At 41.7% G+C, this 22,387-nt stretch overlaps 1 protein-coding gene across 5 annotated transcripts; it reads right to left on the bottom strand.

Annotated features, from left to right (window-relative positions):
• Window positions 1-1,082: 1,082 nt before the first annotated feature.
• On the bottom strand, window positions 1,083-18,165 carry LHX9 (LIM homeobox 9). 5 transcript variants are annotated; one of them, XM_050961460.1, is made up of 6 exons: window positions 18,079-18,165; window positions 16,443-16,727; window positions 14,517-14,719; window positions 13,078-13,433; window positions 7,101-7,303; window positions 5,244-5,837 (listed from the first exon to the last, which is right to left on the bottom strand). In XM_050961460.1, the coding sequence occupies exons 2-6, from the start codon at window positions 16,614-16,616 to the stop codon at window positions 5,580-5,582; spliced, it is 1,194 nt and encodes a 397-aa protein (XP_050817417.1). In that variant the 5' UTR covers window positions 16,617-16,727; window positions 18,079-18,165; the 3' UTR covers window positions 5,244-5,579. The 5 variants fall into 5 exon arrangements, with proteins under 5 accessions (XP_050817421.1, XP_050817420.1, XP_050817417.1 ...); XM_050961461.1 differs by having other exon boundaries at window positions 18,088-18,141; XM_050961464.1 differs by lacking the exons at window positions 5,244-5,837; window positions 18,079-18,165 and adding an exon at window positions 1,083-2,468 and having other exon boundaries at window positions 13,078-13,430; window positions 16,443-16,995.
• Window positions 18,166-22,387: the final 4,222 nt, after the last annotated feature.

The following is a 22,387-nucleotide window of genomic DNA, read 5'->3' as shown; positions in this document are numbered from 1 at the left end:
TCCCCAACTCATTTTCTATACCCCATGTTTTTAGGAACACTGATCTATATTGTGTTCTATCTTTTTTTGTTTCCAATGGTTCCTCCTCTTCTGTTGCAGTCCCTACCATTTTAACTTGCTCTCCTTTTCCTGTACTAAACAAGTATTGTCCTGCTTAGAACTAATCTAGGTGGGCTAATGTAAATCTCCAGAAGAGCCATAGCACCATGTGTACAAAACTCATTGAAGTCAATGGTAGTTCTGAGCATGGATCGGTGAGCAGAATCTGCGCCTAACAGCACTAGTTAGATGGGGCAGGTGAAATTTTGGCTCTACTGAAGTCTTTGGAAGTTTTGCCATTGACTTCAATGGAGCCAGGCTTTCACCTAGAGCTTTTAGCTGACACCATTTTCTCTCCCCTCCCACTTTTAAATCAGATGAAAACTGGAACCACTCAGGGTGAGTTTTAATGAAAGTATGGCTCTAAGAATTAATGGGGGAAAGGAGTTAATCCATTTACTACAGATAATGAACACATTGATTTGCACAAGATTTTACAGGGAATAGATAGATTTCCCCCTCCATCCCACACCTGACCCCACTCAGAAGTCGCTTACTGGTTAGATCAATTTCTTAACTTTTGTAATTGCATTATTTGTCGAAGCACAGCAGAGAGAACCAATAGTATAATATGATATGACTCATTGCTTTTTTACCTTGAGTTGCTTCATACATCAACATAGTTTAAGGATTTCACAACAGAGTTTAAATTCTCAAGCTGATTTTAACTAAATCCTCTGTGCTAATTTTTTTTCAACAGTATGTTAACACATACTGTAAAAGTGTTACTTAAACAATAGTCACCATAATTGCCACTAGTAAATGATAAGTAACTGCAGCTTGCACATTCTACATACTGGTCTTCAGAAGATTGTTGAAGTAATCTGTGTGCAATTTTGTGTTATGTTGTTAATAATAATATGTACTGGACTTGTTTGAGTTTTCTCTTTAGTATTCAAAAACTGAGCGTTTAAGAAAACATTCAGAATGCTGAGGATACACATAAGTGAAATATTTAATGTCTGTCAGTATTCATAAAAGTTACATTGTTTACATAGGGTTCATTTCTATATAATAAAAATTTCATCTTAATGAAAAGATTTTCTGGCAAGTCTCGTATATGTTAATTTGTTTAACATATGCTTTGAATATATAACTAAATAGCAATATAGTTTAAAAAAAACTTTCTGCAAATAGTCCTTTGAACAATTATAAAACCTCATTACTAAAGAATTGGTTATCTTTACACTTGCTTGTTGGCTTGTTAAACTCAGCTGTGATTTGGAATGGGCAAAGATCAGCTCTTTCTTAGGACAGCCTTTTCTTAACAGTTCAATAAATTTGTTCATTGCATAGTGAAGATGTAAACGTCTCAGGGTTCCATAAATTATACCTTTGTACTCTAAAAAGTCATTGATGGTTTTGCATACTATACTGCATATGCTTTCCTATGCTGATTTTACTTTGTTAGTTTTGTTGTTGAGGCTGATGGAATTATTATTAATTTTGTTTTAGATATGTCAATTGTACACAACAAACGAAGAGAAGAAAATGAAAAATTTAAACACCAAAGGAAATTATTTTACACTTTGCAACAATATTGCCACCTCATTCTTTTGGTTTTCTATATATAACATGATGGAAATGTACTGTACTGCTTCTTTTCAAAAAATGAGTTTAAATTAATTTCAACAGTTAGCTATGTGTTTACATAAAGTTAACTATGTTTGCATCAAATAAAATGTTTATTAATGAAAGCTATTTATTATACAAGAAACATCAAAGAGAAAATTCATCATACAGAAATGTACACTATTGGTGACAGATGGAAAAGTGCATGCAGATTTCTTTGTTTTATTAAAAAAAAGAAGTCAGAAACAATTGTACTAAAATTACTGGGTTTTGATCCCTATGATCTTAAATGAGTGAAAAGTTTTTTCTCTGAATTTACAATATGCCATTTAACAGATATGACTAATACACATTAGCAAGCAAGTGGAATGAAAGCATTCGGATTTTATTTTACAAGTACTTGTGCTTGACAAATGTGATTTTTAATTTGTTTTTAAGAAGAATTGTCTTCAAATATGGACTGGGTAGGTTGCTGCCAGGTTGCTCTGGTTTTATACACAGTTTCTCTAAATTTGTTTTTAATATCACACAAATTGTTTAAGTCTTTTGTTCTGAAATTAAACACCATAAAATAACATATGTTTTGTTAACATTCAGGAAATGACATTTGAGTCTTTTATTTTATTTTTTAAATTTTTTGGCTCAAAATTTTTTTAAATATATGATTATCATAACCTAATATTGTCTTTGTCTTCACTGCAGTGGATTTCCGATCAAACTTTTCCCCTTCTTTTAATACTTTAGGGAATTTTCAAACGTCGGGATGTTTGGCTGTAATGCCCCAAGATTTGTTCTCCCTGAAAGAAATCATAGTGACAATTTATTAAACTACAGAGCAACCTGGCTTTTAGGGGTCTGCAATTCTAGTTTGTGTTCAATATACCTAGCATTAAATCTTGATTCATTTCATCATAATTGTTTGTTATATTTTTCATGCAATTACTGTAGCTGCTAGTTATCTGATTTTTAAAATCCTAAGATAAGGTTGCAATATCAAATCAGTGGGGCATTACTTTTCAGGTGCAAAAGAAAAAGGGGGGGATTTAAAAATTAAAACCTAAGTTGCTCCCTCAATGGTAAGTACATTTACTATGAAGAAAGTGAAAACCTAAAAAGAAATCACATTTATAAGATTGCGTTCACATGTTTAACACCATTCATTCATTCATCCATTCATAGTGAAAATGCAAAGAGACACATAGATACAGGTAGACTTAAATTAAAAAAAAAACTGATGGGAAATAAAACTCCTTGGATCCAAAATGATTTATTCACACAAATTTAATAGGATATATCACAATTGTTTGGTCCATAAATATTTAGGGGAAATAGTTTCTATACAATGCATTTATCAATAAACAAAGAAACATGGACAATTTTGCTAGACCACTTACTGTACTATAAACACGAAGCTCAATATATAAGATTATTGAATTTATCAACTATATCTGAAAGAGTGCACAACTGCTTTCTATGACATGTTTGTCCCCTCTAACAGGATACACCATAAAAAGAGTTTCAGAAATAAGAGGTAAAACAGTACAAAACTAGTGAGGTGTCAAAAGGGCTTAAAACAGTTAATTTAACAAACAACACATATATCCTGATTTTTCACAAACTTACTCCCAAGTTATATCATAAGGCACATAGTAGAACTGAGTTATAATTAGTCTACTTAATAAAGTAGATCTATAGTACCATATATTGTTCTGTCAAAGAACAAAATTTATAAGTATCAATATTTTTACCTGTAAAAGTGTATTAATAAAGATCTCAGCCTTACCGAGGTTGTTTGGTCTGGTTAGTGGTAAATGCCCATAAGGTAATAGAAATAGGAAAAGTCAAGATTTAAGCTCCACAGAAGATGATAACCATACTTGCTAAATATATAATGGCAAACACACCTTTCTTCTATTACAGTGTTAACATCTCTTCCATCATCTTTTTTTTTAAAAAATAAGCTACTTTTCTGTGCTAATTTTCTAAAAACCCTGAGCAAAAGTTACAATAATGCACTTTAATGTGGGCAGTGAACTGTCAATATGTAACCACACATTTATACAGCCAAAGAGGACACCTTTAAAATATATTAAATATCCACTTTCACCACCAAAAGAGAGATTTGATGGGGTCTAAAAAGTGGATCTATGTGCAAAGTTATTCTTAACAATCCACTAAAAACAAGATGTAGATCTTTACTGGTATTTTTTGTTTTTGTTTCTCAGACTTTCCACAATCTAATTGTTTTAAACTACAATAAAGGGGAACAAATGAACATTCACCACTGCCCAGACCATTCAGACTTTTAGCTTAATTAAAAGGAGGAAAAAAGAAAAAAAGAAAAAGAAAAAGAAAAAAATTGCTATCGTAAACTAGGAAATGTATTTAGATCAGCATCCACAAGGTCTTCTGAGTTTATCTGCCTCAAAGCTACCCACTGTCAATTCCAAATTTCATAAGAATTCTTCTAATGCATTTTTCTTTTATACAAAAGTTAAAAAACTAAAGTATATATTAGAAATATTAATGTACTAAAGATTTAAGTTCATGTATTAAACAAAGTGTCTGATACAATCTCATGAAACATCTAAAATAAATTCAAAATAGCATGAATATAATGTACTAAAATCAGTTTCCTTAAACATCTTAATAAATTATATTTTGCTTATTTCCATCTTCCCTGAAAAAGTTTAATTCATCGAGAATTGCCTTAGTAATAAACATATGTATACATTTAGAACTTCATCCTACACTCACTAAAGTTAATGACAAATCTCACATTGGCTTTAATGATGCAGGATCAGGGCCATATAGAGTGAATTGTTTTCATTTTTTTAAATTAAAATCAGTGGCATTTATGGCAGAGTGGGAAAAAATGAAATTTTGCCTAGGCAATGCTAAAATTTATATTGAATTATTCAGCCTTGTGGCCCAATCCTGCAAACAGTCATGCAACAGAGTAACCTTACTCATATGAGAAAACTCATTGAGATCAATGGGACTCTTCATTTGAATAGTTCTTCTGGTGTATACTTCAGTGAACCTCCTTACGTGAGTAAAGTTACTCTGGAGCATAAGTGTTTGCAGGATTAAGGCCTTTGGTGTGCATAATTCAGAATTCACAGACCAAAGGCCTGATCTTGCAGTCCTTGCCTACACACCAGTCCCAGTGAGCCTAATCCTGCAAGTCCTCCATCTGTGCCCTACTCCCACTGGTGTCAATGGACATTCCACATGGATGAATGGCTTGCAGGGTTGAGATTATTGACCTGTGTGGGAATTTTGGGTGCTCAATTAATACAGGGTCAAGCTCATAACTAATATTTATACCCAAAAAAAAAGAAGAAGAAGAAGGAAGAAGAAGAAAAAGAAGAAGAAGCATTGACACTTGGAATGCCTCTATCTGTTCCAATTCCTAATTTAATTTGTTCTGTAGGTGTGAAAAATACATAGTATGAAACTTAAACATGTATTATAAAAATAAAGTTAGACTTAGGACTCTGAAACTCCATAAATGCACATACAATCCTGGAGCAGCAAACTATTGGCTTTAAATGAACTGTCAGAGGCTTTCTCGGATTATCAGAGTGGGAATATAATTTTCTTCTCCCTCTCTTCCCCCCCAAGATTCTGGAAATAAGTAACATACAATTTTAAGAGGCACTTATTAGAATGATTCATAACTTTCCCTTCAATTGTCTGATGAATTAAAAAAAATCCAAATACAATTTATAGACAAAATATGTTCATTTATAATGGAGACATATTACTGCAAACTCATTTGCCAAGTGGCTGCAGATGGTACACACCAAGCTTTTTGTTTTCCCAAATATTTTGTGGGTTTGTTTAAAAAAAAAGAGTCTTGTAAATAATAATAAAGAAGAATAAGAATTAAAAAAACTCAAATGTTAGAAAAGGTTCGTTAAGGTAGTTTGTGAGGGGCTTCCGGATTCGTGGCTGTCCAAGTTAGAGGTCACTGATGTCACTACAGTGATAGTGGGATTGGTCAGGTCTGTTAAAGTGGTCGCAGTGCCGGGTGGAGTGAGAGCGCCGCTGTCTGCTGAGGGCGGTGCCGGAAGTGACGTGCCATCAGCTTTATCGACACCCCCATTCTCCTGCCGCAAAAGGTTCCTTCTGAATTTGGCTCTTGCGTTTTGGAACCAAACCTGCAAACCAATCCCAATTGATTTCTTTACCGATGTTTGCTTTTTGTTTTTGTTTTTGCTTTTATGTTTGTTTTTGTTTGGCAAATCATCTAAGTAACTCTACATCTTTGTTTACTACTAGTTTGCATCATTTCTGTCATACAAAGGCATCTGTATATTAGGTCCAGCACTGTGGATGCTGATAAATGGAACATTGAAGCCCACGATGAGGATCCCTTAGAGCAGCCTTGCAGAACTCTACTCACCCACTCATCCAAGGAGAGTAACTTTTCTGATGGACAAGTAACATATCCTTAGGGTGGGAGGTGTTGTTCCATTACCTAGGTCCTAGGTCATCATGGTAAAGGATGGGTAAAGTAAAGATTTTGTGCTTGGGCTGGTAAACTTTTGTGACCATTTTTAAAGCCTGAAAACTTTAAAAGGGGAAATGACACCATTCCCTATAGCACTGTTTATTAATATGGGTTTCCTTGTCCTCTTCCCTGTAAAGCTGTAGGTTCATTTAAAATATTTTAGGTGACATGTAGCATGGACAAGCAATTAATGCAAATAGATTCTCCTTTTGCCTTGATCACTGCCCTCTCTCTGCACACTGCACACAGCACTACACACCTCACTTTAATTTCACTGAGCTAGCACACAATGAGAGGGAATTTACAGTTATTTATTTTTTAAAACTCTTATTTTTGGAGGGAGTATCTTAGGTAGGGGAGTGACTAACTGTTGACTTTACTATGGAGGACTTTAGTGATAGACACGGAATAGGAAGCAATCTGGTCCTGGAGGACTGTATCAGCCAAAGCTTGCTTGCCATATCCCAGGGAAACCCATACTTTGCCCAACCAAGGGCCACAATAACAACTTAAAGGGAGCCCAAAGGCTGCACCTCAGTTGTGTAAAATGGAGCAGATTGCTTCTACCTCCTAAATATAGAGATCACCATATAGAAACTACAAGTCCCAGGATGCATTTCTTCCCTCACTGGGACTTGTAGTCTCTGGAGACAGTTCCCTCATATCAAGGATGAGGGTGATCACAAACCATATTTAAGAATTCTGTGGGCTGAATTTGGGTGGTGAGCTATACAGTGGGCACTCCTGCCATATAGTACTTTACCCATTAAGTTCTCTGCACACTCACTAGGGACACAGCAATATTATACTAAGAAGAAGAGATATACATATAACAGCCTAAATAAGGGAGATACTATTGTATTGGCAGGGGGAGGGGAGTTTTGTTAAGCCTGTGATGGTGGCTTCTTACCTGCAGAACTCTCTTGGTCAGGCCCGTTTTCTGGGCAAGCTGCTTGAGGTCCTTGGCATCTGGATTGTGGTTGATAGCAAAGTAGGACTTCATGGTGCGGAGCTGGTGGTGTTTGAAGGAAGTGCGCATGCGCTTAGTCTTCTGGGACGGGGGGTAAGGCTGCTGGTCTCTGTCCAGGTGATCTGCCTCATTCTCATTACAACCTGATCAGTAAACAACATGACACAACAAGGAGTTGGTGGTGATCATGCATCATACTGTAGTAAATAAAACTAAGGCAAGTTTCCACAATCACACGCTAGTTTTGGAGAAGAAAGAGGGGATTAAGCTAATATGGTGTCTGGATGGATAGGAAGGGTATTTAGATTAAGAAATAAAGGTGAAGAGGATGGCCTTTTCCTGTACTTTACATTTATTATATCCCCCAGGCTCACACCTGCTAAGGAAACAGTATATTGAGGGTAGATCTGCCAAGTTTCACTGCTTTGGCATTAATTTTCAGGTCCCCTGGTGATGAAGGGTTTCATTACGTTTCCAAAGAATCATTTAAAATTTCACTCATTGAAACTGCCCTATCTTGAGAGAAGAGTAAAGATCAAACCAACATTTTGAATCCTCCCAAATCACCATCAGGCAAAAAAAGAAGCATTAGGTGGGAAGGCTTGTTATGACAAGTATAAATACTGAACTGTTTGTTGATAAAACCCAAAATAAATGCATTTGGATTCTGCCTAGAATTTTATATGAAAAGTGTTGGGGTTGGTGCCTGCAATGGTACCACAGCTAGACTGGCATCTACATAGACCATTCTGTGGAATGCCAACTACTAGATCACAGAACTAAAGATATGCCTTGATTTGATGATGTGTAAAGTTGTTAAGGTGACTTTGAATGAGAAATATATTACAGCTTACTGCCTCATGGGTGTGAGTTGCAAACCAGGCCAGTAGTAGTGCTGGGTACCATGGTGTCACTGCCTATGCTTGGGACAGGAATGACACAAATACCAAGAAAAATAACAAAGTCATCCATGTTTTACTTTTTGACCTGAAAAATAATCTGATAACTCTCAGGATTATATTTTACAAAGCTAGCACAATCACACAGGGGGCAAATCTGATTGTCACGTAACAAAGAATATGAATTAAAAAACATTAATTTAAAATTTGTTAAGAATGTACCATGTAAATTAGCCCAGGCTTCATTAATCCTTCATTTGAATTTCCTTTAGTCTACTTCCCTAGAGTTGGATTTATTAACTAGTTTTAGCCAACTTCTAGTTCACCTCCAAGACCACCAATATGAAAAGCACACAGCACTTTGCATTGCATCAGTCAGTAGAGCCTCTGAGACTTGCAATGCTAAAAAGAGGTAAAACAACTTTCAACTACCCCAAAAATAAAAAGCTCAAGTCTTCTCAGAGCTTTGCTCCCTACTGAATTAACAGATGAGTCAACAGTTACATATGGTAGCTGCACAACACATAAACAAAGGATCAGGTGAATGCTCATCCAGAATGGAAGAGATTCTAGCTGCAATTATAGTAGTATCTATTTTCAACAAAAATAAACTGATAGCTCTGAAACCATCTGAAAGTGGAAATTACCTTGAAAGTAACTTAGGATCAAGTTTCCAATATTTGTACTCTTGCTGAATAACATTTTATTCCACATGCAATCCTACTGCCTTCAATGGGACTGTTTGAGCAGTAAAATACTATTCATGGTGAACAAGGAAATCAAAATTTTGCCCTAAGAAGTTATTTTAGCCACTTGCAGGCCATTCTTTATTAAAGCATTCAAGTTATGCAACAACAATGCCTGTTTATCTGACTGGCTAGCCTAGCTAGCCTCTTGTAGCTCATTTGTCACCATGGTTTCTGAGCATTTATTTATTTATCATAGCTTGGCTTTTCCAAGGTGCCTAAGTCAATAGGACATGGGCTCATAACTATGTCAGGTGCCTTTGACAATCCCAATTTATATAATAATTACACGAGTCTGTTCTCTAAGTGGCTTCTCTAAGTGGCTGAAATAGCATCATATGGCTTAAAATGCTACTTTATTGCCTGACAAACTATTGACAGCTCAAATTCAGGCAATACATTACTGCATATTTCTTTGCACCACCTTTTTTTTAGTGGCCAGCACAATACACTTCCCACTGCCAAGATCTTACCAAATACACTTTGCATAATTATTACATTTACACACCATCAGAGATTGAGCTCTTGAGCAATAGTTGTGGAAAATATTGCCCTAGGGAAAGAAAAATTGCCTTCATTTTGAGATAACTTACACTGTTCAGATTTGATGACCTTTCTGTCCATTGGACAATTGTTCAACACAGTTGCTCTCAAAATAGAAATTATTTCTAACATATAGTAGCTAATATGGATGAAGTACATTATTTATAGGGCACTTATCACTATAGTACTTAAGCCCCTCACCAATATTAATGGTGTTAGCATCATAACCCTCTGAAGTATTGTTAGGTCTCCAGTCTGTAGCTGAAGAACAGAGAAACAAAGAGATTAAGTGATTCATCCGAGGTCACAAAAGAGGACTGTGTCAGAGCCAAGAACAAAACCCAGTTCTCCTAGAGCCTACTCCAGTGCCTAGCCACAACACTATCCTCTCTTTTTGTGTGTGTGTGAATATATAAAATATATACACATACGTACACACATAATCTAAGCAAGATTCATATAACCTTGTTTGAGAATAAACTTTTTTTCCATTGTATGGTCAGATTGTTTGCTGCATCAGGGCTAGCAACACACTTAATTCAATTTTTTAGAAGTTTGGGTTGTTTCCATAATGTCCTTCGCCTTGCAGTATGAATAGGATGATATATGCGTTTTGATTAGGAAAGCATCTTGATTTATTGGAAAGGTAAGTTAATGCCCCTCTTCAGATTCTTTTACATGGTAAGTTACAATCCAGCTTTTAACACAACAAATGGGTTCCTTTGCTTGGCTGCAGAGTGCAGTCCGAAGCTTGGTAAGTTTTAGCACAAATAGGTTTAAGTTATGTTCTGCTGTTCAGATATGTTTTCACAGTGAACTGCAGCTAAGAGACAAAACAATCACTGATCACTAGTGTCCGTGTTCAGGAACCTATCAGGGTGTAAAACTGCAGTTAAACGGGTCTAAAGACAAATATTTTGGCTTTAGTAACGATCAGGGTTCTGATAAACACAGTTCTTTAACGAGTTTTCAGCTTTTACCTGAGGAATACGCCTGCCTACAGATGCCACTAGGGGTCACTAACACATTCACTTAGCAGTTCGAACATGTTGGAGTTTGAAAGTAGGAACAGACTTGGAATTGCAATATTTTAGAGCTGGAAAAACTCACTGGCTTTCTTTCGTACAGAATTAATTAAATACCACCAAAAGGAAAACACCTTTTGCTGCCCTGCCACATACAATTGAAAGTGATATTTGGTGAGGTTTTTTAAAACTAAATCCATCGTGCCTGACAAAAGACTTTCACTCCATCCTTTCTATCCTGTTGTGTTGAATTAAATTAGAGAATCAGTACCCGGGTTTCTAGCTAAACCGTTAATTACATATGCAAAAGGACAGCACATGTTGTGGCTAATATCTGAGAGAAAGATACCCTACCATACTGCCTTTTAAACTGTTTCCTGCTTTGGGAAAGTGTAAGTGTTTAAACACCCGATCTCTGATCCACTTTTCCGATTACTCTAAATTCTCCCTTTGAATCCTGTATGTTTGTTCTATTTAGATTCGTTTCCCTTTGGAGACAATTACATAAAAGAATAGTTCTCAAACCTGAAGCCAAAGGCGGACGAGGAAAAATGTTTTTTTTTAAATGGCTGCCTACTGCAGAGGGTTTTTTTCCTTTCAAATAACAATTATATCTATTTCATGTCATTTTGCGGCTTTCTTGAGTGTTAAATTGGTCAATGGTTGGAATTATCAGCTCTAGACCGTCTTTAGTTTAGTTGTAAAATGTACTTTCTCCAGATCACGTGCCAGCACTGGGTATTCATAGTATCCCCCTTCCCACGCTCCCCCCCAAAAATGACATGCTAAAGCTACAAAAATTAAGTTGGCTGATCTTGACTTGAAAGAAGTCGGTCAGAAGTAGCTTAGCTTTACTCGGACATTTCCCCGTGTAAACTCTGCGTTGCCGTTTGTGTAAGCTACATTTTGTCTCCTAGTCCTAGATGCGGCTCTTTAACCTCCTTTGCAGAGAGGGGCCCGTCTAACTATCTGGGGACGAAGGGGAGAAAGAAGGAAAAGACTTTTTAGCCTAACAAACAAACGCAAACACCACATTTGCCTTAAAAAATGCGTTTCACTGCGCCCCACATTAGCGTTCAAAGGGTTTTTCTCTGTAGCCAATTTTTGTTCGCCTCTCCCCAAGCTTGCGAGCCTAATTATCACAGTGAATGACTTCTAAACGTTTGGTTTCTAGGGGTCTGGAGGAGCTCGGACAATTGTTGCGAATAAGGAATAACATGGATCCACAACTGAATTCCTGGCTCTCAATCCAGTGAGTGACTGGGCTACAGGGTCCCCTTCCTCATACCCTGTAGATAATTGATTAGGGACTGCTCAGTGGCCAGGGATTCCAATGTCATCTTCAATTAACAAAGAACAATTAATGCACTGATTGCCCTGGCTCCAAGATCCACGCATCAGAGGAGCTGAAATAGCCTCGCACAGCTAAGCAGTTCCACACTGAAGCCCTCTTCACAAACAGCCCCAAAGAGAAGTGCCTGCCCAGGGAGGACTGGGGTTTGTGCTGGTGGGGGGGAAGGGGGGAATCTTTGTGTCTCAGTGAAAATGGGTTGAACTTGGGGACGGAATTCCAGGCCGGAGTTGATGCGTTTTTATGGAGCGCAGAGCAGTTTCTTCAAACTGAAATAGACAGGTCCCCTTTTCTGTGCACCCCTCCGCGGTGACCACTTCAGAGCGCTTTGCTTCATTGAACCAAGTTGTGAGTCCTCGAGCATCCCTCGCCCCCTTACAGGACATGGACACACCATCCATAGGCGCCTTTCCCAGCCCAACTGCAGATCACCGCCCTGAATTCCGTCCCCCAGCTTAACTGGGAGTTGAAAGTCTTGCTGCCTACACAGGAAAACACAGAGCTGCTCACTGTAACACCCCCACACCCAACACACACCTTTCTTTCCGTGTTACAGGGCAATGTCATGAATAAATCGAAACTCGGTAAAAACATTCGTTTGGGATCGGTTATTTTTTAATTCGGTCTAAATTCGGTTAATTCGTTCGTCTGCAGGTTAGTGAAACTCCGTGTGACTTGCCTGAAATTCTTTAATTCGGGCCCGTGGCGCTTTCTGATGTTTGGATGACAAGGTACTAAGGTTAAAAGCGTTTCGAGTAATAACGCTGTTTCAGCTCAGCTGTTGTCCCTTCCTTTCATTGTGAACGAAGCAGATACGCTACTTGTTATTGCCCCGCTGCAGGGGGCTGCTGGTGGAGGAGAGGGTAAAAAAAAAAAAGTGCCAGCAAAATAGGAAACTATTCAGCCTGAGGAATGAATTACAATATCAGTACAGTACCTACGGATTCACATGCAGGCCTGCGGGCCAAGGGAAATCAGACATATTTCCTCCAGATTTATTTTCTGTTAATCAGTTTAGATGACCCTGAATTGGGGCCCGAGTGATGGAGGGTTTGATTTTGAGACAATCAAAGCAACCACCTCTCCTGCATTCCTACAGAGCTATAGGGCTGGGTTTGGGGGTGGGAGTGGGGGTGTTGTCTTCACCGTGAGAAGTGACTGCCTGGGTATTTGACATTAATAGAGGAAGACAGCTTTTCAGAAGGGCTTCTGTTCGCTTTCCTGCAAATGCTCCAACCCTCAGAGCACTATTTGTTTGATTTCCAGTGGTTAACTGGGATTTGGCCTGGCTGGGGAGGGGAGTCTGAGAAGGCCCCTTTCTGTGGAGTGAAAGGTTCAGGGCGCTGTTCTCACCTGAGTTGTAACTGACGATGTCCACTCCTAGAGCTGGGCTTTTTCTCTTCCTGGGCCTCCCTTTCTGGACTGTGCCAGTGCCATTGAAGTAAGGCAGTGCCAGCCCTCCGCTCTTGGCAGCCAGCTCAGTGTAGCTCAGCTGAGGCGGGTATTCACCCTGCAAAAGGGTCTCGAAATGGGCCCTGCAGTAAACCAGGTTGTCCTTCATGCCAAAGTGATCGCCTGTGGTCAGAGTCTTGTTGCAGGTGGTGCAGGTGAAGCAGCTCAAGTGATAAACCGACTCCCTGGCTCTCATGACCATTTCAGAGGCTGAGATCCCAAGGTGGCAGCGGGCACATCTCTGCACGGAGAACCTTCTGAAGGAAACAGAAACGTGGGCATCAACCAGGAAGATGCTCGGTACTGCCCAGCCCCCAGGTGCTGCCCAGCCCCCCTGACTTGAATCACGCACCCCACCCTCCTTTCTGCTCCTGAACTGAGAGCCTAAAAATATTTGCTCCCAAATCTTGCAGCTGGACCCGTTTCTACCCAACCTTCAGAGAACGGCCTTCACGTAGGCCTCTCCTGAAGCCTCTGCCCCGGCTAATGTAAACTCTTCGGGCTTGTTAGAAATTCTGTGTATGAGAAAACCAGAATGGGCCAGAAATAGTCCACTTTAATTGTCTCAGGAAACTGACCTCTCTGCCTGGATTTTATTTTATTTATTTTACAACATCTCGACTGGCGTTAATGAAGATAAATAAGCAGCATTGAGGGAAAACTTGTTCTCACTTCCCTTTCGTTCCTTAAACCGTAAACCAGACTGAGAGCCTGGGAGGGAGGGAGAACGGGGCACGGGGGCTGGGGGAAAATCAAAACAAATCAAGCAAGCCACAAAACTGCGCTCTGCTGGAATCCTGCCTGTCTAGAGCCACTGACCGATGACAATTAAAAACCTAGTCTTGAGCTGCAAGGAGTTGATTTGATTTAGCAGAACGGATGGTTTGTTGTATCAATAAGAGCTGTCTCTGCTATTCTTTACAGCGTCTCTCCAAAGCAGAGCGTTGCCATTAGCTTAGATACCTAGCCAGTTCAGGAAGGGGACCCTTGCTCTTGGGAAACGGGAAATGAATATACACACTACAGCTACAGGGAAACATTTGTTTGAAATTTAGGCAGAGATCCCACAGCACTTAGACCAGTGGGAAACTGACTATCTCCTGTTGTTGTTTATACCGTAACATGCTTTAACTTTGTGCCTCTTGAAAATGTCGATCCGTATTTTCCACGTGCGAGATTTACAAAGGGGGCACATTTGATGCAATTGCCCTAAAGCCACGTGTATATAAATGAGAAGTCTCTGCCGATAAGAAGCTATCCCTAGCTGGAGATGAGAGGTTTGGCCGCTGCTGTTCTGGGAAGGGATGTGCATTTGAAGCGGTAGGGACTGAGTGCTGTACCTGTAATAATCCTCCTTGCAGTAAATACTGCCGTCCTTGGCAAAGCAGGTGAGTTCTGACTCCAAAGCCAGTTTACATTCACAGCATTTGAGACACCTGAGGTGCCATTGTTTGTCAACAGCCAGCAGGTAATATCTGTCTGAGATCTTCCCTCCACAACCAGCACACAAAGCAGGCTTCTCGGGGCTCATTGGGGGCATGTTCTGCAAAACAACCACACAAAAGTGGATGAGAAAAAAAATCAAGACAAGCGGGCGGTGTGATTCTTGCACTGGGACTGCTGCAAGAACCAAAGACTGGTCTCACAGAAAGAACCCCCAGCTGTTCCGAACCGAACTGGCTGCATTTGCGCTGGCCTTTGAAGGGGCCAGACCATCTCCCCTAGGGATGTATTTACTAGGACATGACTTGGCTGTTTATCCCGTTGAGCCTTCTCTAATGATGTAATTTCATTTCGGTACCTGTAGCCCGGTGATTAGGCCTCACTAGAAAACGAGACCTGATTGTTTTCTAGTCCTGGGGAAGTTACAGAGTTGGATGTATCTTCCCCGTTAGCTTTAAAATTGCACCGTTTGGCGCTAGGAAATCCAGACTACCGAGTATTTTACGAGTAGGAAAATATCGCCTTGCTGCCCTGGAAATTTGCATCAGTGGAGACACTCCCAATTCGAATTCCTGTTAAATTTGAATACAGCTTAAACTATTTAAAATCCCTCCTCTAAATGCAAATAGGCCTCTTAAAGCAGAAATGAAAGGGAAATAGTCCGTGAAGAATTAATTGAGAACAATCAAAATGTTGGAGAGTGATCCTCATGAAAAGAATGCACAGGGAGGGTTTCCTCCCTTAAAATTATTGACTTTTCCTTTCATTAATAAATCTTTTCAAATTTCTGTTGGCCTGTTTTCCATAAGAAATCCCAGTAATAAGAAATGGAGATGGAGGGATAGTGTACATACCAGAATAACCCCCCAAACGTAAACTTAAAATAGCTGGGTTTTGTTTTGTTTTGTTGTTTTATGAAAAGTAAAAAATTCATCTGTTTTTATCACCGAATTCTTTTTAGCTGAAAATGCAAACGCAATTCAATGTTTTCCCCCTTTTGTGACAACTGGGGGAATGAGTTGAATTAACACTGTAAAACCCTCAGGAGTTTATTTAACAGGGGAAGGGGGAAAACCAATAGCTCCGTAGAGCAGTTCCCCAGGCCATTACTCTGTGTTCTAGTGCTCAACGAAAGTCCTACAAGCAGGAGAAAGGCAGCAGCTATTTCATGAAGCTAGGGGACCGTTTCTCCAGACGTGGGATGCCAAGGTTACAACTCGTTTGCTAAGAAAAGACAGATTATTTCCAGACAATGTATCGTAAGAAATAATATTCAGCGGGGCTGCTCCCTTTTCAGACATTAAAGCGACATTTTTACTTAAAACACCGCCCCTCACCCCGAAGAAAACAAACTATTTTGTAGCGAAGATTTCTACAATCCAGTCTGGAAAGTGCCAGGGCTGCTAAGGGTAAAATACACCTTTTCAAAACCCGGCCCGTAGCCCCTTGATAACCGAGAAAGCAAAGCTCCCACTGCAAACTATGCAACAGTGAGAGGTCTGCTTCGCTGTAATGAGTTAAAACGTGTCCCTCTTATGAAACTTAAAATATTTTCCCTCTTATGACTCAGTTGAGCGCGCGCACACACACATACACCCAAATATTAGACGAATGCATGGCTCAGCCTCCCAGCATAACAGACTCCATTAGAGAGCGATTGGTGATTAACTTGAGCCTCAGAAATGTTTCTAAACTTAAGGGGCATAAGGGAATGGGGGAGGGAGGAAAGCAGAGTCTCTCTCTTCCCACAGACTGTGTCTATCAGGGTGCAGGCTCGTATCTTGCAGTGATTCCCTTTAAAGGGGTGCTTGCTTCTTTCTTACCGTTTCCCGGCCGTTCATCTGTCCGCCTTTGGCCAGGCGGGACTCGGTCTTGGATCTCCTCTCCATCTCCTCCATGATTCCTTGGATGTGGCCTCCGGAGATCCCGTGGAAAAGCATGGCTGGGGGACGGAAAGGACAAGTATTTTCTTCCGCTCTGCACCCCACTATTTCCATATACAGACCCCAGAGTCTTTAGATCATCCAAAATGTCTACACCAAGGCGCACGGAGCAGGCAGAGGGAGATTGCAATAGTGGCTTCTCTTTGCACAAGAACCGAAGGCTTCCTGAAGATGTGCAGAAAACAAACAAGGGGGAGAAGAAAAATAATACAATAAGAATAACAAAAAACAAAACAAAAAACCAAGCAGGAGAATCTGTCACTGCGCTGGAGAGCGGGGGCTCCTGACTGAAGAGACTTGGAACTAGGGGCAGCCAAATCGGCCGGGAAAGGAAATAGTTTTGAACACAAAGAAAGCAAAAAGAAGTGCTATTTTCAGCAGTCCCTGGTTGCTTTAAAGTTCCCAGTGCCTGTAGGTTGGATTTGGGACTGCTGCTTTCCGGAGCTCTGTCCAATTTGTTAAGAGACTAAAGCCAGCCCATTTTTGATAATTTAGTAGGAGGAGTTCTCTCCCTAGAGCTGCTACTGATTTTTATTCAGACAACAAAGACCTGTCATCCTCCTCTCAACCCCCGGTGATGGGCAAGCAGTGACAAACATGCCAGTTGGGGATGGTGGGTGAGGTGGGATCTATACCCCTACCCCACACCAAACACAGAGAGAGGGGGAGAGAGAGAGAGAGAGAGGAAACGGAGGTTACAGGGACAAGGGAAATTCAGAGCATCCTGTGCAGGGTTGGTGAGCTGAGAAGTACCTATTGGACTGTTTTGGCGGGTCTCTCCCATCTCGCCTCCCCCCTCCAGCTTTGCCCATAGAAGTGCAGGATCTTGCAGTGTTTATTGTCTCCCTTGATGGTGCTGAATGGCCAAGGCCGCCTACAGACCCCAGATTCACCCCCATTTAGGCCCTTTGGTGGCGGCAGGACAATGTGAAAAACACCTTTGTGAGCGTAGGTGGAGGTTACTATCGTGGGGAGAGGTTGGACCTTGCCAGCAGTGTAATTAACCAAATGGCATTAAGCTCCCCTCAGTTACTGTGTCCATGGAAATGATGCTGGGTAATTAGCCCCGCTCGTGTCGGGTGGACCCAGGCCTCCACGTGGAAGACGTAACCGCAGACTCTGGGCAGAGATTGCATGCTGGGGATAGCGCCAGGCACCTTGCTCCTGTCCAGCCGCAGGGGTATGAGTCACCCCCCAGCATCCGCCCCAGGTGAAGTTCAAACTTCCAGCCCTGTTAAAGTCCAGCCGGGCGCTGACCCCAGTCCTTCGCCCTCAGCCTCACAGTGCAAGCAAACCCCAGCCGCAGCCCCACCTTGTCCCGTGAGCTGAGGGGGGGGAGTTATGGGGCAGGGAGGAAGCCCCCCCTGGAACCATTCCCCAGCTGCAGCTCTGCGCCGCGCACTACACTCCGGGGAGAAGCGGAGATTTCAGCTGGCTGCGCCGGTGCCAGCGAGCGCTGTGTGCAGGGCTGGGTGGGACAGTCAGGCTGGGCCAGCTCTCGCTTCTCCCCACTTACTTTTCACACCATTCTCCGCCTTGCCTTTCTCTGCAACAGCTGCAGGCTGTTTCCTGACACCTCAATCCCCGCTGCAGGATCTGCCTGGCGGCAGTTCTTCTCCCCTGGCTCCTTCAGTGGCCTTCCGCCCTAAACTCCAGCACGACTCGTGAAAATACCCCCTCCAGCCCCCATTTCCTTTCGAACAGAGACTCCCGGCGTCTCCGCCCCCGCCCATGTAACCCCCAAATCCGCCCTTCTCTTTCGCCCCAAGTAGCTGAAATGAATGTTATTCGCAGATTGAGTGTTGCTACATTCCTCCCAGTGCCAGAATACAGCTCATAAAACACAATTTCACACAAAGATGGAGCCAATCAAGTGAAATAAGCCGGTATTTTTTTCTCGGTTGGCACACTAGACCCTGGACAGCAGGGCTGCTATTTACTGTAAGTAATGTAATTAGCCCTTTTGGATGGAAATCAATTTTTTTTTTAAATAGAAGAGTAATGCCTATAACACGATACGGCAGACACAAAAGGGTCAGGGATTCTTCCTTAAAAATGGGTAGTTCCTCTCCCAAATAGCAGTTTCCTGAAAAGCAGTCAACGCCTGGAAATAAAAGGGGGAGTGGGGATGTTCAAAGGGGTGGGTTCTCCTTGGAGAAAACAAGTCAATTAGCACAACAAACCACAAGGAAGGTAAACAAGGCGATTCAATCCGGGCTGCGGGTGTTGTTTGCAGTGGAATTTCTAAACTTTAAATGTATTTATTTATTTATTTATTGCCGCGCTGCGCAAACCAGGCCAGAAAATGAAAAAGTTGCCTCTCCACCTACTTTGCCCCCCCAAGAAAAAACAGTTGGGGGGGATACAAGCCAAGATTGCACAGCAAATGTGGGTAGATGAAGCTTTAGGAAAGGAATTCAGAAGCAACGGCTTTGCTGCCTAATTATAACAATTGTAATGAAAGAGGAGGCGGTTAATGGCTTAAAGGAAGAGGACGAACTCTACTCTCCACATAGAAGAGATTTAAACCGTTTACAGAGAGTGTGTGTGGATACATGTGCGCACACCTATTCGAGAGATTACAGGTGTTCGCGCATATATAAATGGTGTGTAGTGCATTGTGGTGCAGAGCTGTTTGGGAAATGATTAAAAATCTATTCTAAACAGATGGATGATATAAATATCCCCGTTATCACTGTAAATCTAGCTAATTCCTCTTTGCCTAACGTGTTTTTTTATGCCCTTCCAAATATTCATGTAGCAGCGGGAACAAACCATGCCCCAACTAGCTGGCTTCCCAGTGTTTTCGGGTTTATGAGAACCATCAGGATTGCCCCGCAAGGCCCTGTTTGCCAGAGAGTAAGTCGCTTGCGTTTGGAATAGATACGTGCTCAAAATCACCCCGGACTCAGCGTGGAGGGGACTCTAATCCGATATGTGTTTGTTTCTCTCCTCAGCCGGGACCGCTCGAGCCCTGTCCTGTGTGTTGCTGTTCGCTGCCCGTTTGCCTGAGGCTGAGACCGAGCAAACTCATCGCCTGTGCCCGGAGCCTAGAGAGGTGTGGTTTGGTGCGACCGCACCTCTGGGACCGCACTGAAAATAAAGGCTAGTCTCCGTGCCCAGAAACGAGTACAATGAGCTGCAGGTTTCCCTCCACCACGTCACTCATCCGAAAGTGGCTTCTTCTTGCCTTCTCTCCTTGCCAGCCCGCCCCACAGGAAGCGGGGTTTACAATAGCAGCTCCCGGGCGCTTTCAGGCAAAGTGCTCTTGAAAAGTTGAAGCGCTCTCTCCCCTTTTCCTCCCCATTTTCTCTGCTAATGGCTTTTTGCTGGGTTCAATGAAAAACTTGCAGGTGCAGAGGGAAAGCTTCCGAGCCAGCCAGGGCGTTTGAGAGAGAGACCAACCAACCAAAAATCATTTGTTACATTTCTATCACTATGTTAGCTCAGTGGCGCTACTAGGAATAATTGGGTAGATCCCATAACAAAACTCAGAAGTGACTAAACCCCTTACAACTGGGCGCACTTAATTAATTAGAGTCCTTTCTTTCTGCTCCATCAGCTACGGTGAAGGATACACTAGCTGCTGCTGCTGCTGGTCCAGCAAAGGCCAGGGGGTTCTTAAACTTTTTCTCGTTAACATCCTAATGTTGACAGACCACTCCTGACCTAGAGCGACACTAAAACTTTATTGCTAGCATCAAACGTGACTTCTTCGTTTCCAAAAGGCCCGTAGTAGACCAAGGTAAATCTGTTTCAATATTCTTAAGATTTCATTTCTCTTTGTACATTGTAACTCTGCTGCTCTCGGGCAGGTTGGTGGGCGACAGACAGCTGGCTCCTGGAGGAGTTTTGCTGGTTTGGTCGGACGGGAGAGAGAATTCATCATTTAAAACTAATCCGATAGGAAATGTCACATCCAATCGAACGATTCTCCTCTTGGAATCGATTTATACCAGTGCCCCACTGATTCTGAATTTGGTTTCTCATTTCACACGGCCTCACCCACCCAATCTCTCTATCAATGGCATTTTAGGAAGGATACAATGACGCTGAGTAATATCCAGGCTCCATTCAGCTCGTGCTATGCGATTTCAGATTTTCCCTTACAAAGACAGAGACAGGGTGCGGCTCGGACTCCCGGACTAAAGGGGTGAGACGGATGCTCTTGTTTTTGAGATCATCCCGGCAGGTAAAATGTTGCCCTGTCTCTGTATCGCGACACTGAACGCTTTGCAGTGGTCACAAAACGCGCCTCCGCTTCAGCGCTTCCATGGAACCTTCCCTGCGACGGCTGAAACCAATTCCAGCTTTGCAATTAGCATGCGCCCAGGGCAGATTTCCTGCGTGCGAATGCGATCATTTGGATCCGTTTTGCTATCGAGACCGTAATCTTTTTGCCACGGGCTACTGCCTTAAACCTGCTAAAGCGTGAATGGATCTTGTGTCTAGTTCTGAGGATTTAGGACAAGGTCTACATACAAACTAATAACTGACAAATAATAATTAGAAGAAGGGGGAGGGTATTCAAGCAGGCGGGTTCTTTAAGCAGAGGAGGTTTTGCCTAGTCTACCTTAAATCGAGCGTTTGCTTATCTGGGGAGAATGGCACAGTGGCAATGCCAGAGGGTGTGTCGGGCTGCTTAGTGCTACTCTGGCGAGCCGGATCAGGGGTCGGACAACTGACCACAGACACAAAACCCAGCAATCTACATGCCGCCTCTTTCACATGCCCGAACTGTTCCGTAATTTCCAATTTAATTGACTCGGAAAATGAAGTGAAATTAACAAACAACCCTCTCGAAGCAGCAGTACCATTGATCCTGGTGCCTTCGAGTGCGGTGGCAACAGTGAAATCTATTTTCAAATCCTAATGCTGTTTTCTGCTCTAGAAGCTAGTGATGGGATAAATGCTTTTAACGATCAATTTAATCACCCCACAAAATCCGCGGCTAATACAAGTACTTTGGGCACAAAGGAGGAAAATCTGAACGTTGTTACATTCCTTCTGCAGTGGGCTCAGATATAGCTGCTTCAGCGTGTAAATGAATTGCATTTTAAGGAAACAATACTGTCGTGTAAATATCCTCTTCGATATCAGAAATAGTCTCTCCTCTGCCAGCCCCACCTTTTTTCTGTCAGGAGAAGTCTGCTCGAATTCCCATAAATATTCTGCGGGCAACTTTCGAATGAAACAGAAATGGAGAAAGCTGATGATTACAATCTCAGAGATTCACAAAATCAGCCTCTCTTTCCCAGGCTGGCTGTACGGTGGCTCTTAGTCTCGGAGTAACACAAACACCGATTATCTTTATCTAAAGAACAACTGGAGGAAAAAACCCAGCCAGAGCAAAGTGCGTGTATCTCCCAGTAACCTGGAAATGTGTACGTATTTGATTGGCTTGAGGAGAGGTTATTTTAATTACAAATAATGCGGCGCAGTAATACGAAACACATAGCCAAATGGGGAGTAACCGCAAACACATAAACACACATCCAAAAGCAAGATTATAGTCTAGCACCGAACTGTGTTGAGCAGTTCAGAACTGTTAGCTTGTTAATTGTTTTCTATGAACCTTGTATTTGCACCCTGGTTGTGATCAGAACAAGGACACACGAAGCTTCCCAGGGAACTAGTCATATTTTAGTGTATTTGGTAAAGAAGCTCCCCCCTCCCAGAAAAACAAAAAAAAAAACCCACTCCAAAACAGCCTCCCCCCTTCCAGCCGCTCTTTTATTAAAAAGAATGGCTCAGTCTTCGAAGGCTGCTATTTCTAGATTAAAACACACTCATATGCACCAAATGTCGCCTGCGAATACACCTGG

The sequence above is a fragment of the Gopherus flavomarginatus genome, chromosome 7 (assembly GCF_025201925.1).
Source record: "Gopherus flavomarginatus isolate rGopFla2 chromosome 7, rGopFla2.mat.asm, whole genome shotgun sequence".
NCBI lineage: Eukaryota > Metazoa > Chordata > Testudines > Testudinidae > Gopherus > Gopherus flavomarginatus.
Note: the sequence above shows the minus strand (reverse complement) of the source record. Positions and strands in the feature narration are given on the sequence as shown.

What these genes read in the sequence shown, in the direction of transcription:
- LHX9 (XM_050961460.1), bottom strand. Translation starts at nt 16,616, where the DNA reads ATGGAAATAGTGGGGTGCAGAGCGGAAGAAAATACTTGTCCTTTCCGT. An exon ending in CATCGTCAGTTACAACTCAG is followed by an intron (nt 7,304 to 13,077) that starts GTGAGAACAGCG and finishes TTTACTGATCAG; the next exon opens with GTTGTAATGAGAATGAGGCA. An exon ending in TGACCAAGAGAGTTCTGCAG is followed by an intron (nt 5,838 to 7,100) that starts GTAAGAAGCCAC and finishes ATTGGTTTGCAG; the next exon opens with GTTTGGTTCCAAAACGCAAG.